Genomic DNA, 13,630 nt, shown 5'->3' with positions numbered 1-13,630 from the left:
ACTTATTGATGTTGTTGGAATGGTTGTTGGTATTGTTGTTGATGATATTGGCCGAGTTGAATTCTGGGTTGTTGAACTTATGGAAATCTTGCCAAATTTACGTAAATAAAGTGATGGTTTGGGATTGGATCCTTAAGTACTTAAAGCTAATGTTTGGTGTTCAATGACGTTGTTGTAGATTTTGAGAAGCCGAGACTTGAGTTTGGATTAGCTTAGGAAGCAAACGAGGTATGTAAAGTCTAACCTTTCCTTCTTTTGACATGTCTTAGTTGTCGATGTAAGTTATGACCGGCCTCGAGTACTTCCATTCCTAAGGTCGAGCATGTATATGATTCTTATTTGCTTCTTGATGTTGACATTTTTCATATGGTCGGACTATGGTCCTTAAGTCTTGTGTATGATTGAATTTCAAATGTTGCAAAAAAAAAAAAAGAAGAGTTTTTTTTTTTTTAAAAGATCCTATGTCTAAAAATGTCCGTAACTTTCATACAAATGAACCCGGATTGCTTTGATATGCCGCAAATGATTCTATAACGTATAACGGCGTTAACTTTCATGGGCGGGCCGGATTGGTTTGATGCGTATCCATGGTCCCGAGATTTTCCTTGGGCTACCCTAACGACTTTGTTTTGAAAGAACTTAACATGATTACCGTTTTGACTCTCGTCGTCTTACCCACCCGTCGAGTCTATGATGATGATTTGTGTGCATATGGTTTCTCACCACTCTGCTCGTGCGAGTGTTGTTACTTCCTTCACCGAGTCCGGGCCGGGGCATGTATTCGTGCACATTCCATTTGCGTTGTTCCCGAGTCCCTCGGCTGTAGGGCCGGGACACGTTATATATATATATATGATATGATGATGTGATGATACGGGGATGGCGGCGGGATGGCAGAGATGATTCATACCTTACCGAGTCCCTCGCTCAGGGGCGGGACACGTCATGCATTTGCATTTGCCGAGTCCCTCACTAGAGGGCGGGACACGTTGCAGTACGTGTATATGATTTTACTTACCGAGTCCCTCACTAAAGTAGGGACACATTATATGCATATACAAGGTATGATATTGACATGCATGTTTTATGTTTCAAAGGCAAGCCTTGTGGTCTTTCCGAGTCTTGTACTATTTTCTATACTCCTTACTTGATGCGATTACATTCCTTTGTATTCCATGCTTTTACATACTCGCACATATTCCGTGCGACTCCGCTCTTCGGGGGGCGCGTTTCGCCACGCAGTACACCCGGATATTTAGAAGATGTTAGTAAGATGTTCAGTGGATTGCGAGAAACTCATTTCCTCCTCGGGAGTCTTTCGCCGAGTGCAGTGCTTTTGTTATGGTATCGGAGTTATGTTAGAGACTTTGCGAACCGATGTCGTGTATATAAGATGTCGGTGTTGTGTAAGTATATGTAAGCCGATGTGTTGTTTATGCATTGTGTTACAAGTTTCATATGTTCTGATTTTATTTGATTTGAGAAAGATGAAAAGCGTATTGTTCTTGAAAAGCCTTCTTTATGCATTGCCATCATGGTTAGGGCCCGATGATTATGAATTATTACGAGAGTCAGCGGGTTCGCTCGGCCCTAAGTAAGGGTCGGGTGCCCATCACGCCCTATCAGAAACTAGGGTGTGACAGAAAAATAAATTAACTCATGACAGAGCCCGAAAACTACTGAGGAGTAATAATTGACTCAATGAAAACCCACGAACAAATGTGTGGGCTCACCGACAATCTTGAAAGCAACAAGTACTCCTAACCCGCAAGATCTGTCTGTACCTGCTCTTCTTCGTTGCCTAACATACAATCAAAAACAACAATGGTATGTCTGAGTACTCAGTGAGTGCCTCGGGGACAATAAGTAATATAACAAAATAATACAATAATGATTAGTGAAAGAAAAAAAAATATTTCAATAGAATAATTTGCAATCAAAGACAAATACCCTTTCTGTAAATGTCAAGTTATACGGACCCCCTTATACAGACCGTATAAAGTTATATGGACCGTATAAGTGGTCGTATAACTCCCCAGATCATGCGAAACTTTCTCGTTGATTCGTTTGACTTCCAATCCTCATGGAACCTTCTTTGGCACTTATAATACTTCATTAACCATACAATAGGCCCTATACCCACTCGAGGCATCACAAAATAGATATTATCTCATTATAGCGAAAACCTTTCTAAACACGACTTATATTTCACTTCCTTGTCACTAAATTTCACATATTCGTAACTTCAAAATCTTATATGCGCCCCCAAGCTATCTAATACCTTCCTTAATCTCGTGAGGATTTCATAATCAAGCTCACATTAGCCTATTCACAAGGCAACAAGTCCGGAAAATTTCGAGGTGTAACAGGCAACCAGAATTTTAGCATACTTAGCGGAAATAGCTAGAGTTTTACAAGAGTATAAAAATAAATCCGGTTATCAAGCGGCTATTTTTAATATGACAACAAAATTTAAGAAGTATTTTGTTCCCATCCCGACTTTATTTATATTGGGTTCTCTTTTAAATCCCTGTTTAAAAATGTCTTATACTAGAACATTGGTTAATCAAATTTACACATTTTTAGAAATTGAGGAGGATGTTGAACCATCTTTAACTAACGCCGAGCTCGCGATTGATGCCAAGTTTAGAAATTTTTTTAGTCATTATCCTAATTTGGAAGAAAATGCTACACCCGTTGCTTCACGCCCTACTACTTCTCAAAGTAGCAAAAAGGGCTTGTCGGGTTATCGCATTTAAAAGTTTTACATTCACATCCAACTCTTTCTCATAATGCAAACTTTGATGAATATCACTTTTATTTGATGCAGCCAAATGTAGATATTAACCAACTATATGATTTGGACGTCTTAGCATGGTGGAAGAAATATAAGGCTAATTATAGGTACTTTCAAGAATGGCTCGAGATATCCTTACGGTTCAAATATCACCGGCTTCGGAGAGTGCATTTAGCCAAGACAACAAATTGGAGACCATAGTACACCATTATACTGATTTAGCTTGCAAGTACTAGTGTGTGCATTCGCGATTGGATTAGATCGGAGCGATGCAACTAAAACTTAAGCGGTGGAAGGCGAAGAGGGGAAGAGATTGAAGATTTGATAGAAATGAAATGGACCAAATGGAAGACTTTTTGAAGATATCTCCACGATCGAATATGATATGGCGGATATTAGCCAAATGATTGACACTTTTTGATTTTATTATTCTACTATTTCTTTGCAACTCATGTATTATTTGCAAGTTAAAAAACACAACTTGCAAGTAAATGTTATGCATGAATGAATAAAATATATGGCTCATTGAGCTTTTTTCTATTTACTTGTGTTCATATTTTTAGTTATATTAAGTTAGGAATATACCTAAAATATACTTATAATATACATCTACTTAAATTAAAAACTAGAAAGTTATATACTTGAAAAATAACTAAAATATACTAAGAATATACTTGCAATATAAATATACTTAATTTATAAACTTAGAAAAAAACTTAAGTTATAATATATAACTTAAACATATATATATATATATATATATATAACTTAAACATATATATATATAAGTTATATAACTTAAGTATATTGATATATATAAGTATATTCTTAGTATATTTTAGATATATGTAGTATAACTTAAGCTTAGAACTTAATATATATATATATATATATATATATATATATACGTATATGTTGTTAGTTAGTAAATATATAACTTTACTTATAAACTTATATAACATATATAAATATACCTACAATATACTAATAAATACTATAATATATATATCTATACAAAAAAAAAAAGGGGTTTTCTAATGTTTTGGACTGTGCTGTTCCGGTTTCCATGTTTGGAACCGGCGTCGGGTTCGGTTTTTACCGAAATCGGCCTGTTTTATAACTTGATTCTGTCGGTTCGGTTTAATCGGATAACGAGCTTAATGAACTCTTTAAACCCGCAGTACATCTAGTTAAAGAGGTTCATTATTAACGATAGAGATGACAAAATTAATTAACGGACTATTTTTTTTTTTATTGAGAGTGAAGAACCTGATCGTGTTTCTGAATATTGATAGAGGGAAAGATGAAGAAAATAAAATGAGAACTTGGTATAAAGTTATGACGGTGAAGGGAGGATTTTGGCTAGTCAGGGAAGTATGTGAAGAAGACGGTGAAAATATGTATGTCTTTAGTGGGAATTTTGTTGAGGATATGATGATGGGAGTAATGGACAATGAAGTGAGGAGATGATATTGATAGGTCTTATGTTGAAACATCATGTGATTATCCATGGTTGAATGTGATGAAGGATAGGGAGAGTGAATGCCAATGATTATTATCCATAGTTGATTAACAGACGATGGAATTAAGGAGAAAATTTATGCTTAAGGTGAGTTCTTTATTCGTGAGTTTATTAAGGAGATTGAGGTTCTATTTTTGTGGCCTTTGTAAGGACGGAGAAGATAATGGCAAAACACTAAGAAATTAATGGGAGGGATTTTGTCCGTGTTAGAACTCCATCTTAGCAATATTTTTTTAATGTAGTCGACCAGAGCTCATTTAGTTTTGGGGGCAAGTGTTATTCAAAAAACTAACGTGAAGACATTTTTGAAATCAAAATTTAACGAAAAGTAAAAAGTAATCTATTTCGAATAGTTGAAGAACAATTTTAAGAGATAATGGTCAAAAGTCAAAACATACATGAACTATCACTTTTTTGCAAATTTCACACCCTACTATTCGGTGTTTCCTTTGCCTACCTAAACTATCACTATTTATATATGTATTAAAACACACCTCGAAGCTGACTAGGCAAATGTTCGAAAACAATCGGCAACATGCGCGTGAAAGCTTAATTTGTCCATAAAATTCGTCCACATCTATAATGGTTTATTGAGCTTACTAGTTTTTTTTCTTTTCTATTTTTCATTTAATTCATTTAAATCCCTCTTCTTCCCCTCCTCCTCCTCCTCCTTCTTCTTCTTCTTCTTCTTCACTTCTCAGCCTTTTTACTTCATCACCACTTCTTCATTTATGAGCCTTTTACCTTCAACTCTTCTTCTTTAATTAAATTTTCTCCTTCTTCTTTTAATGTATTTTGTAAATGCGGGTTGCAACGATAATAGCATCAACGACAAATAATCATCTCAGTAACTAACCTAAAATTTATGATAAAATAGGAGACATGAGAAAAAAACAAGGCGGATAGAAGAGTTTCTTCTTCTTAATTTCTCCAAAATGATGGAGAATGTATTTTGTAATTGGGGGCAGCCTCGTTAACGATAATAACATCGACGACAAATAATCATCTCAGTAACTAACCTAAAATCTACCATTGGAGCTTAATGAGAAAAAAAAAAACAAGGCGGATAGAAGAGTTTAGAGAAACGAATAACGGATCCAAAAAAGAAGAGGCCCGATTTTGATTTTTACAAATAACTCATCAGATTTTTACAAATGACCAATTTTACATTTTTATCCAAAAAATTATTAACCCTCCTTAATTTTTTAACCTATGAGTGCTTTTTTTATTCATGCATAGTTGAAAATTTTCACGTGGAGTGCCACATTATGAACCTTTTTTTTTTTTTTTGCAAAATTTTTAACGGAAAAGGGTCAAATGTACTCCTCTACTTTGTTTGATTGTTGAATCTAGTCCTCCGTTATACTTTTTGGTTATATTAGCCCTTATCGTTAGGCAAAGTTCTAAATTTGCCCCTCATTTGACGGAACTGACACATGGCGCACTCTGGATAAATACTCAACCCATAAAATTCAGCCCCATTAATCTGATCCATTACCCGATCCGACCCATTTCCCTTCCCATTAAAAAAAATATTTTCACTCCCTAACCTTAGTTGTCTTCTCCGCCAACCCTCTCTGGTTCATTCTCAACCTGTCGAGAAATTTATTCTTTGGCGACCTCTGACCCTCTATCTCCTTTTCATCCATTATTCTTTTCTTATTTAAGAAAAACATTAAAAAAATTTGGAGACCTTCAAAGATTAAATCAGACAACCACCAAGTTTGTCCCAAAATTTTGCCGGGCATTCCAGTTCTCTCAATGATGGGAGATTTGGCGGCGTCGACAATGAATAAATTTTGAAAGTAAATTGAAAGAGATTTCACCATCACCTCCTTCACTGATTCAGCCCAAGCGCCCCATATAAAATGAGGCACGAGAGAGAGTGGTGGTTGACAGAGAGCTCTTCCGGTGATTCTCTATTAGATATATTTTTTGAGAGGTTCAAAGGGGAGGTCTTTGAGGAACAAAAATCAATGAAACAAGAAAGGGGAGATTCAACTTTTTTGTGAGTTTGATGAAGTTGTTTTTGGAGAAAAATCTAAAAAACAAAAAAAAAAAGGGAAGAAAACAGAGGTCATCAGCGGCGGAGGAAAATAATTTCGGTGGTGCTATGTCCTGTGGTCTATACCTCTGAATATGGTGTTTTTTTTATTTTTATTTTTGGGTCATGGAAGATTGTTATGCCACACGTGGAATATTGTTTTAATTGTGATTGGAGTCCAATTAGTTTCGGGTCAGGTATGAGTTTTTTGAGTGGTGGATTGGGTATTTTATTCAGAGTGTGCCACGTGTCAGTTCCGCCAAATGAGGGGCAAATTTAGAAAATATAACCAAAAAAGTATAACGGAAGACAAGTTCCAACAATAAAACCAAAGTAGAGGTGTATATTTGACCCTTTTTCCAATTTTTAAAGATGAGTGGAATATCCTTTATTTGAAAAAGAAATAAAAGAAGGGGTGATAAATCAGGGACGGAAAAGCAGTCACACCTTTGGCCTTACCAAGACATCGAAGCAGAAAGAAAGTGGGGAAGCAATGGGAGTAGTGCATTGCTGCTTCACCTTTCATTCCCTGAAACTTGCTGCTCTGCCTTACTTCTCCAAAACCCTAACCTGTCGTCTAACACCTTACCATCCAAGGCCTCTGTTCCCTCTTCTCGTTAGATCCCTTTCTGCCTCCGCCGTCCAAACTGCCGTCACCGCCGCCGCCACCGACGATAATAAAGGTACTTATATTGACATTCTAAAACTCTGTTTTTTTTTTGCATAATACATAATTAGACACCTTAACTCGGCTATAACTGGCAACTAAACCCTCCAACTTTGAGAATCTACATCTAGACACCTCAACTCGTTCTATTCTGTATAATAGACACTGATGAGTGTTCAAATGATAGTGGGGACGAGTTAGGTGTCTAGATGTGCATTCTCAAAGTTGGAGCGTCTAGTTGTCAGTTATAGCCGAGTTTAAGTGTTATGAAAGTATTTTGTTTTGTTGGAAGACTAAAGTTTGTGGTGGTGAATATAGCGGTGAAGCCTCAATGGAAAGCAGCAATAGATTTCAAGTGGATAAGAGATAATAAGGAGTCAGTTGCAGTTAATATTAAGAATAGAAACTCCATTGCTAATCTGGAGCTTGTTCTTGAGCTCTATGAGAAGTTGCTCAATGTTCAGAAGGTCAATTATCTATCTCGTTTGTTCACTCTTTTGGCAATAAAGTCTAGACCTTTCAGTGTTGTATGTTTATCTTCAAAGTTCGTAACTTCGGTTGTGCTGTTGGTTCAATTTGTTAACTTGAAAATGTAACTTAAGTAGATATTTTAGCCAAAGGATTCTGAGCATTAGTTACTGCATCATTGTACAATCTTCGCAAGCATTTAACACGTTACACATACTATAATGGAATTAAGGGAAAATGCTATTCAGAAGAAGACCTATTTGTGACTCTTTAATGTGGATAATGAGTGTCATGATATTAGTTTGAAATTCCTTCACGAGGAGTGTGGGGATTTCTCTTATGTTTCTCTCCCGTTTTCTTGTGGATGATTCTGGGACAATTCCAGCATCCCTCCTACCAACTGTATATCTTGCATTTTAATGAAGTTCTGCATCAACGTTTCTTACTTTTGGCAAAATTGATCACAAATATAGGTTAAGGTGGGTTTTAATTGGTTAATGGAGGTGAATTGCTGCATAATTCCTGTAAATTGCATTTATATTCCAGATATGGTCCTGCCATCTAAAGAGCTTCCTTCCTTCTGTCATCTTGCTTTCGCTTTTGCATCATACTATAATTGATGCATGACAAAAAGAGCAGGATTTCTGCACGTTACCATTGTATTGAAAAGGCTTTTAGTGCTTTGTGTTGCATTCTTAGAGCTTTGATTCATTTAAAAAAGTAAGAAATTCAGATACTTGAATGATTTTGATAGAACTGGTTATTCTCAATTTTAGCTAATTGTTACTCACAGATAACAGGAGGTTGAAAAGTTACGAGCGGAGAGAAATGCAGTTGCAAACAAGATGAAAGGAAAACTAGAACCCTCAGAGCGCCAGAAGCTCATAGAAGAAGGTTCGTCTCTTATTATATGTCCACCTTGAAGCTTTTGGTGGCTAGGTTATTCATTGCGTAAATTGTATTTTTCGTCAGGAAAGAATCTGAAGGAAGAACTTGTTACTTTGGAAGAAGACCTGCTCAAACTTACAGATGAGCTGCAGCAAGAAGCACAATCGATACCTAATATGACACATCCAGATGTGCCATTAGGAGGGGAAGATTCTTCAATAGTCAGGAAAATGGTACTTCTAGTTTGATATACACAGGCGCGCAGACCACATTGCTTTGGTCCTGCTCAAGCCTCATTTACGTTCCTCGTATTTCAGGTTGGTCGGCCTGCTGAGTTTAGCTTTGCTGTTAAGGACCATGTCCAGCTGGGAAAAGAGTTAGATCTGTTTGATTTTGATGCTGCAGCTGAGGTATTCTTTCTCACCCAAAGGTATTTGTTTTGTAACCTTGAACTAACTTAGCAACTAGAGTATATTATCAATACAATCCATTTGTTTTGAAAACAATCAGTCTCTTCCTCACCATGTTACCCTTTGCGTACTAGACCATGTTCATCCAAATATCTTTCTGCTATCGGCCATTGACTTTCATACAGTCTATGCCAAACTGGTAATAAATTGTGTATGCTGGTTTTACATTTAGTCTTCCACTAATTCGCTTTTCAGGTCAGTGGGTCCAAATTCTATTACTTGAAGAATGAAGCAGTTCTTTTAGAGATGGGTCTTGTAAACTGGGCAGTTTCAGAGGCCATGAAAAGAGGTTTTACACCTCTGACAACTCCTGAGATTGTGCGGTCATCTGTGGTGGAAAAATGCGGATTTCAACCCCGTGGAACAAACACTCAGGTTTGTCTTTTACTAATGAATGCCTTATTGATGATGATGATTTCGTCCACAATCTATGATGTGTCTTTTTCATCTTCTGTTTCTGAACATTGCCATTGTGTCTGTAGATAGGTGTTATCACTTTGCTTGAAAATCAGATCGAGCGATAAGATAACCATAAAAGCCAATTTATAGTTATCTTATATTTTCTTTTGAACAGTATAATATCTTCTCTCCTTTGAATTGATTTTTGATGGTAACCCGGATTGTTTTTACTCAAACCAAGTCTTGAGCTACCAAGGGAACCCTGGTTTTCCTAAAAGTGAAGAGTTGAATGACCTTAACATTGTTATTTGAAGCTAGAGACTTATTTTCCGTCCATAGTTTGGGGTTTTAACTCATCTGCAGATATATGAATTGATAATAGAGCAAGCTCTTTACATAAATCATATTTGTTCTACAAATGGATCATATTCTGAACCTCTTAGTTGCAACATGTTAGTTTTTGGTGTGTTAAATGTATAACTATGTATGTTTTACGTTTCTTTTTCCTTCTTGGTGGTTTGTCATTGTTTCAGGTAGGCTTTGTGATTTTTTTCACTTTTTTTTTTTTGGGTGGGTGAAGGAGAATTTGTAGCGATGTCATTCACTGAAATGAATTGATTATATTGGTTTAGTGATCAGTGTTATTTTACAAAACGACTGGTAGGTGTACTCCATCGAGAATAGTGATCAGTGCCTGATTGGCACCGCTGAGATTCCAGTAGGCGGAATACATATGGACTCCATTCTGTCTGATTCTTCATTACCTTTGAAATATGTGGCTTTCTCCCATTGCTTCCGAACTGAGGCTGGTGCTGCAGGAGCTGCAACTAGGTTACTTGCGACTTCTTATCCTTCTGTTTGTTCTTTTCTTTTCCTGTCTTCCTTTTTCAAAAATCTTTTCCCTCTTTGTCCATGTGACCAGGAGGTCACGGGTTCAAGCTGTGGAAACAGCCTCTTGCAGAAATGCAAGGGAGGCTGCGTACAATAGACCCTTGTGGTCTGGCCTTTCCCGGACCCCGTGCATACCAGGAGCTTAGGCACCGGGCTGCCTTTTCGCTCTTCACCTAATATATGAGACATGTACTATATATAAAAAGATAATACATATCCTCGTTTTGCAACTTTGATACTTAAACTATGGGGTGTTGCTATTACCCCCTAAACTACTATGGTTCCAATTAAAAAAAAACCCCTGGAGTGCCAAGTGGCATAGAAGAGCGACGTTGATCTATTCGTGGTGTGTGGGAGCTAATATTAGGCCAAAACCAGTAGTCATGTGGCATTTTGCCTCCACTTTCTTCATATTAATTAATCCTATTCCTTATTTGTTCTTTCTTCTTTCTCATTCAATTTTTTGAGTTCTTTTGTTCTTCAAAATTCTACTGTTTTTGCTGATAAGTTGAAACCCGTAATCCAAAAATAACAATAACACCAAAAAGAGACTAATAAACCCATTTGTAAACTGGGTTTTAAAGAGGAAACATTGTAGTTCAGGGGGGAAATAACAATATACCCACAGTTTAAGTATGAAAGTTGCAAAACTTCGAATAGTTCAGGGTATTCTTTTCATGTATTATCTCATATATAAATTCCATGAGCCCACTAAATGTATTTTATTTACTTTAATATCTGTGGTTTCTGTGGCCATTTGTGCCTTAAGCTCCTAGGGCCCTTTTGGACATGATTTCAGATCATGATTCAAAATCGGTGATTTGAAATCAGGTTGATTTGAAGTTAAATTTTTGTTTGGACAGGCAATTTGGATTTCTTATGTTGTATTTTTTCTCATAAACATGAAAACCCCAAAATTTGTGAAAACTATCAAAACTTCCCCAACTCTTATTGAGATTTGAAATCCTACTTTTTGGAGGATTTGGGATTTGAAATTGAAGTTGAGGTTTCGTGCAGATTTCACAAACGTTGATTTCAAATCAAAAATTGAAATTGGGGTTCCAAATCCTATGGCCAAACGCCTACCTAGTATCATCATTGATTGTCCATAAAAAATGGCTTACCATGTGAAAATTATTTATGTGAGCACACACAGAGTCGTGCATATATTTCTTTTGTTTGCAACTAATTAATGTCGATGATTGACGCCAGGGGACTTTATCGAGTTCACCAGTTCAGCAAGGTGGAAATGTTCATATTGTGCCGACCAGATGAAAGTGATTCATATCATCAAGAACTCATTGAAATTGAAGAACAGCTCTTCTCATCACTCGGATTTCATTTTAAGTGGGCATCTTAATTTCATATCTACAAGTTATGCATGTTTAATTGATCAACTTTTGTGCACCAAACATACACTTGCCTTTCTTTCTCCAATTCCTATATGCAAATCATACTATGTGCAGGACATTGGACATGGCAACTGAGGATCTAGGTGCACCAGCATATCGTAAATTTGATGTGGAGGCCTGGATGCCAGGATTGGGCCGTTACGGTGAGGTAGGAAATGACACCAATTCTATTCTTTTTTCTTTTCTTTCACATGTACAATTGTACATATCTCACATGGAACTGGACTGTCCATAATTTCTGCAACTGTTGAATTTTTGAGCGGTTGAACTAAGCTAGCAACTGAATCACTTGTTCTGCGCCTTAACTTGATTCTTTATATTCTTTTAACAATATCCTAATCTGCTATGTTCTTTGATCGACAGATATCAAGTGCATCAAATTGCACAGATTATCAAAGCCGTCGGCTGGGAATAAGGTATCGTCCCGAATCATCTCATTCATCATCAAGTCCTAAAAAGGGGAAAAATGCAGCTCCAACACAGTTCGTTCACACACTAAATGCTACAGCATGTGCTGTTCCGCGAATGATAGTATGCTTGCTTGAGAATTTCCAGCAAGAAGATGGCTCAGTTATTATACCAGAGCCATTGAGACCATTCATGGGCGGGCTTCAGATTATTAAACCAAAACACCTACAGAACTGAAAAAGGAAGCGTATTTGGTATTAGATACTGTATGTGCATCATAATTTTTTTTCATCATCTTCTGGGAAAGTTTTCACTTTGTTTAGTTCGGCAGCAGATTGAACAGACGTTTAAGATGAGTTTAAGTTTATATAAAAGTTGAATATTGATTGTCACTGCAAATAGCAGATTTGCTGAATGCTTTGAGTTTATTGACTGTACCATGTGCAGCTGTCTAGTTTGTACCTTGTATAGATGGTAATTGTAACCTACAAATTATAGTTAGCTCACTTCTACTGTTGCTTTAGGAGAATTGCCCTTCTTTTGGGGTGGTCTTTAAATTTTGCCCCTCATATTTGAAATCTTTAAAATTTGCTTCCTTCGGCTAACACCCATAGGTTTCGGTTCGAACTCCATCGCTACAGCAAAATTTTAAAAAAATTCGCAAGGTAGAGTTTAAATTTATTTATCTTGGGACCGGCATACTTTGTTAAGGAATTACCAAAGTTATGCGGACCGCATACTTATGCCTCAGGCGAGACTTGGCATAAGTATCGGATCAAGCATAACTTTGATAATTCCTTCACAAAGTTATGCGGGTACGGCATAAAAGTTTATGGATAAAGTGGATCCATGCCTACTATGTCAAGAGTAGGATTTGACCAATTTAACGGTGCTTGGCAGGACATATTGGATGGTTAGACAAATTATTGGTTCTTGGAGAATCTGGAGGCAGTCATCTTCTTCTCACCCGAAAAAGCTTGATTCGAACTAAATTCGCAATTATTAGGTAATCCCGAAAGAAATAACCGAAAATTTATGGTGTTTAAACACGCCACTCGACAAAATATATTTCACAATGTGATTGTGCTTACATGGAAAGGCTAGCATTGCTAATAGGATCATCTGATGACAATGGGGCTTGAGTGTAGAACCAATTTGTGTTATGTACACAGTGTTGTGATGAAGAAAGTTTGCCCGTTAAAAGTATGCCCCCGGCATAACTTTGTGAAGGAATTATCAAAGTTATGCGGACCTGATACTTATGCCTTATGCGGCGGTTTCAAGCTTGGCGTAAGTATCGGATACGGTGATAACTTTGATAATTCAACAGATTATGCGGGTCCGGCGTAAAAGTTTATGGATAAAGTGGATCCATACCTACTATGTCAAAAAGTAGGATTTGACCAATTTAACAATGCTTGGCCGGTATATATTGGATGGTTAGACAAATTATGGTTCTTGGAGAATCCTGGAGCAAGTGCATACTTCTTCTCAACCCGGAAAAAGCTTGATTCGAACTAAATTCTTGCAATTATTAGGTAATCTGAAAGAGTCAACCGAAAATTTATGGTGTTTCAACACGCATTCGACCAAAATATATTTCACAATGCGATTGTGCTTATAAGAAGGCTCGGCATTGCTAATAGGATCATTGATAGGGCTTG

The 13,630-nt window shown here is 36.8% G+C and overlaps 1 protein-coding gene across 3 annotated transcripts; it reads left to right on the top strand.

Moving 5' to 3' along the window:
• The first annotated feature begins 6,755 nt into the window (after positions 1–6,755).
• LOC132033687 (serine--tRNA ligase, chloroplastic/mitochondrial-like) lies at positions 6,756–12,358 on the top strand. 3 transcript variants are annotated; one of them, XM_059423734.1, is made up of 10 exons: positions 6,756–7,015; positions 7,330–7,497; positions 8,299–8,392; positions 8,471–8,619; positions 8,704–8,796; positions 9,052–9,231; positions 9,920–10,086; positions 11,359–11,493; positions 11,613–11,706; positions 11,922–12,358. In XM_059423734.1, exons 1-10 carry the CDS (start codon positions 6,857–6,859, stop codon positions 12,201–12,203), a joined length of 1,521 nt encoding a protein of 506 aa, XP_059279717.1. In that variant the 5' UTR covers positions 6,756–6,856; the 3' UTR covers positions 12,204–12,358. The 3 variants fall into 3 exon arrangements, with proteins under 3 accessions (XP_059279717.1, XP_059279716.1, XP_059279718.1); XM_059423733.1 differs by having other exon boundaries at positions 6,760–7,046; positions 7,349–7,497; XM_059423735.1 differs by lacking the exon at positions 6,756–7,015 and having other exon boundaries at positions 7,357–7,497; positions 8,292–8,392.
• Positions 12,359–13,630: the final 1,272 nt, after the last annotated feature.

Source organism: Lycium ferocissimum, chromosome 10 (assembly GCF_029784015.1).
Source record: "Lycium ferocissimum isolate CSIRO_LF1 chromosome 10, AGI_CSIRO_Lferr_CH_V1, whole genome shotgun sequence".
NCBI lineage: Eukaryota > Viridiplantae > Streptophyta > Magnoliopsida > Solanales > Solanaceae > Lycium > Lycium ferocissimum.
This window is presented reverse-complemented; position numbering and strand designations above follow the sequence as displayed.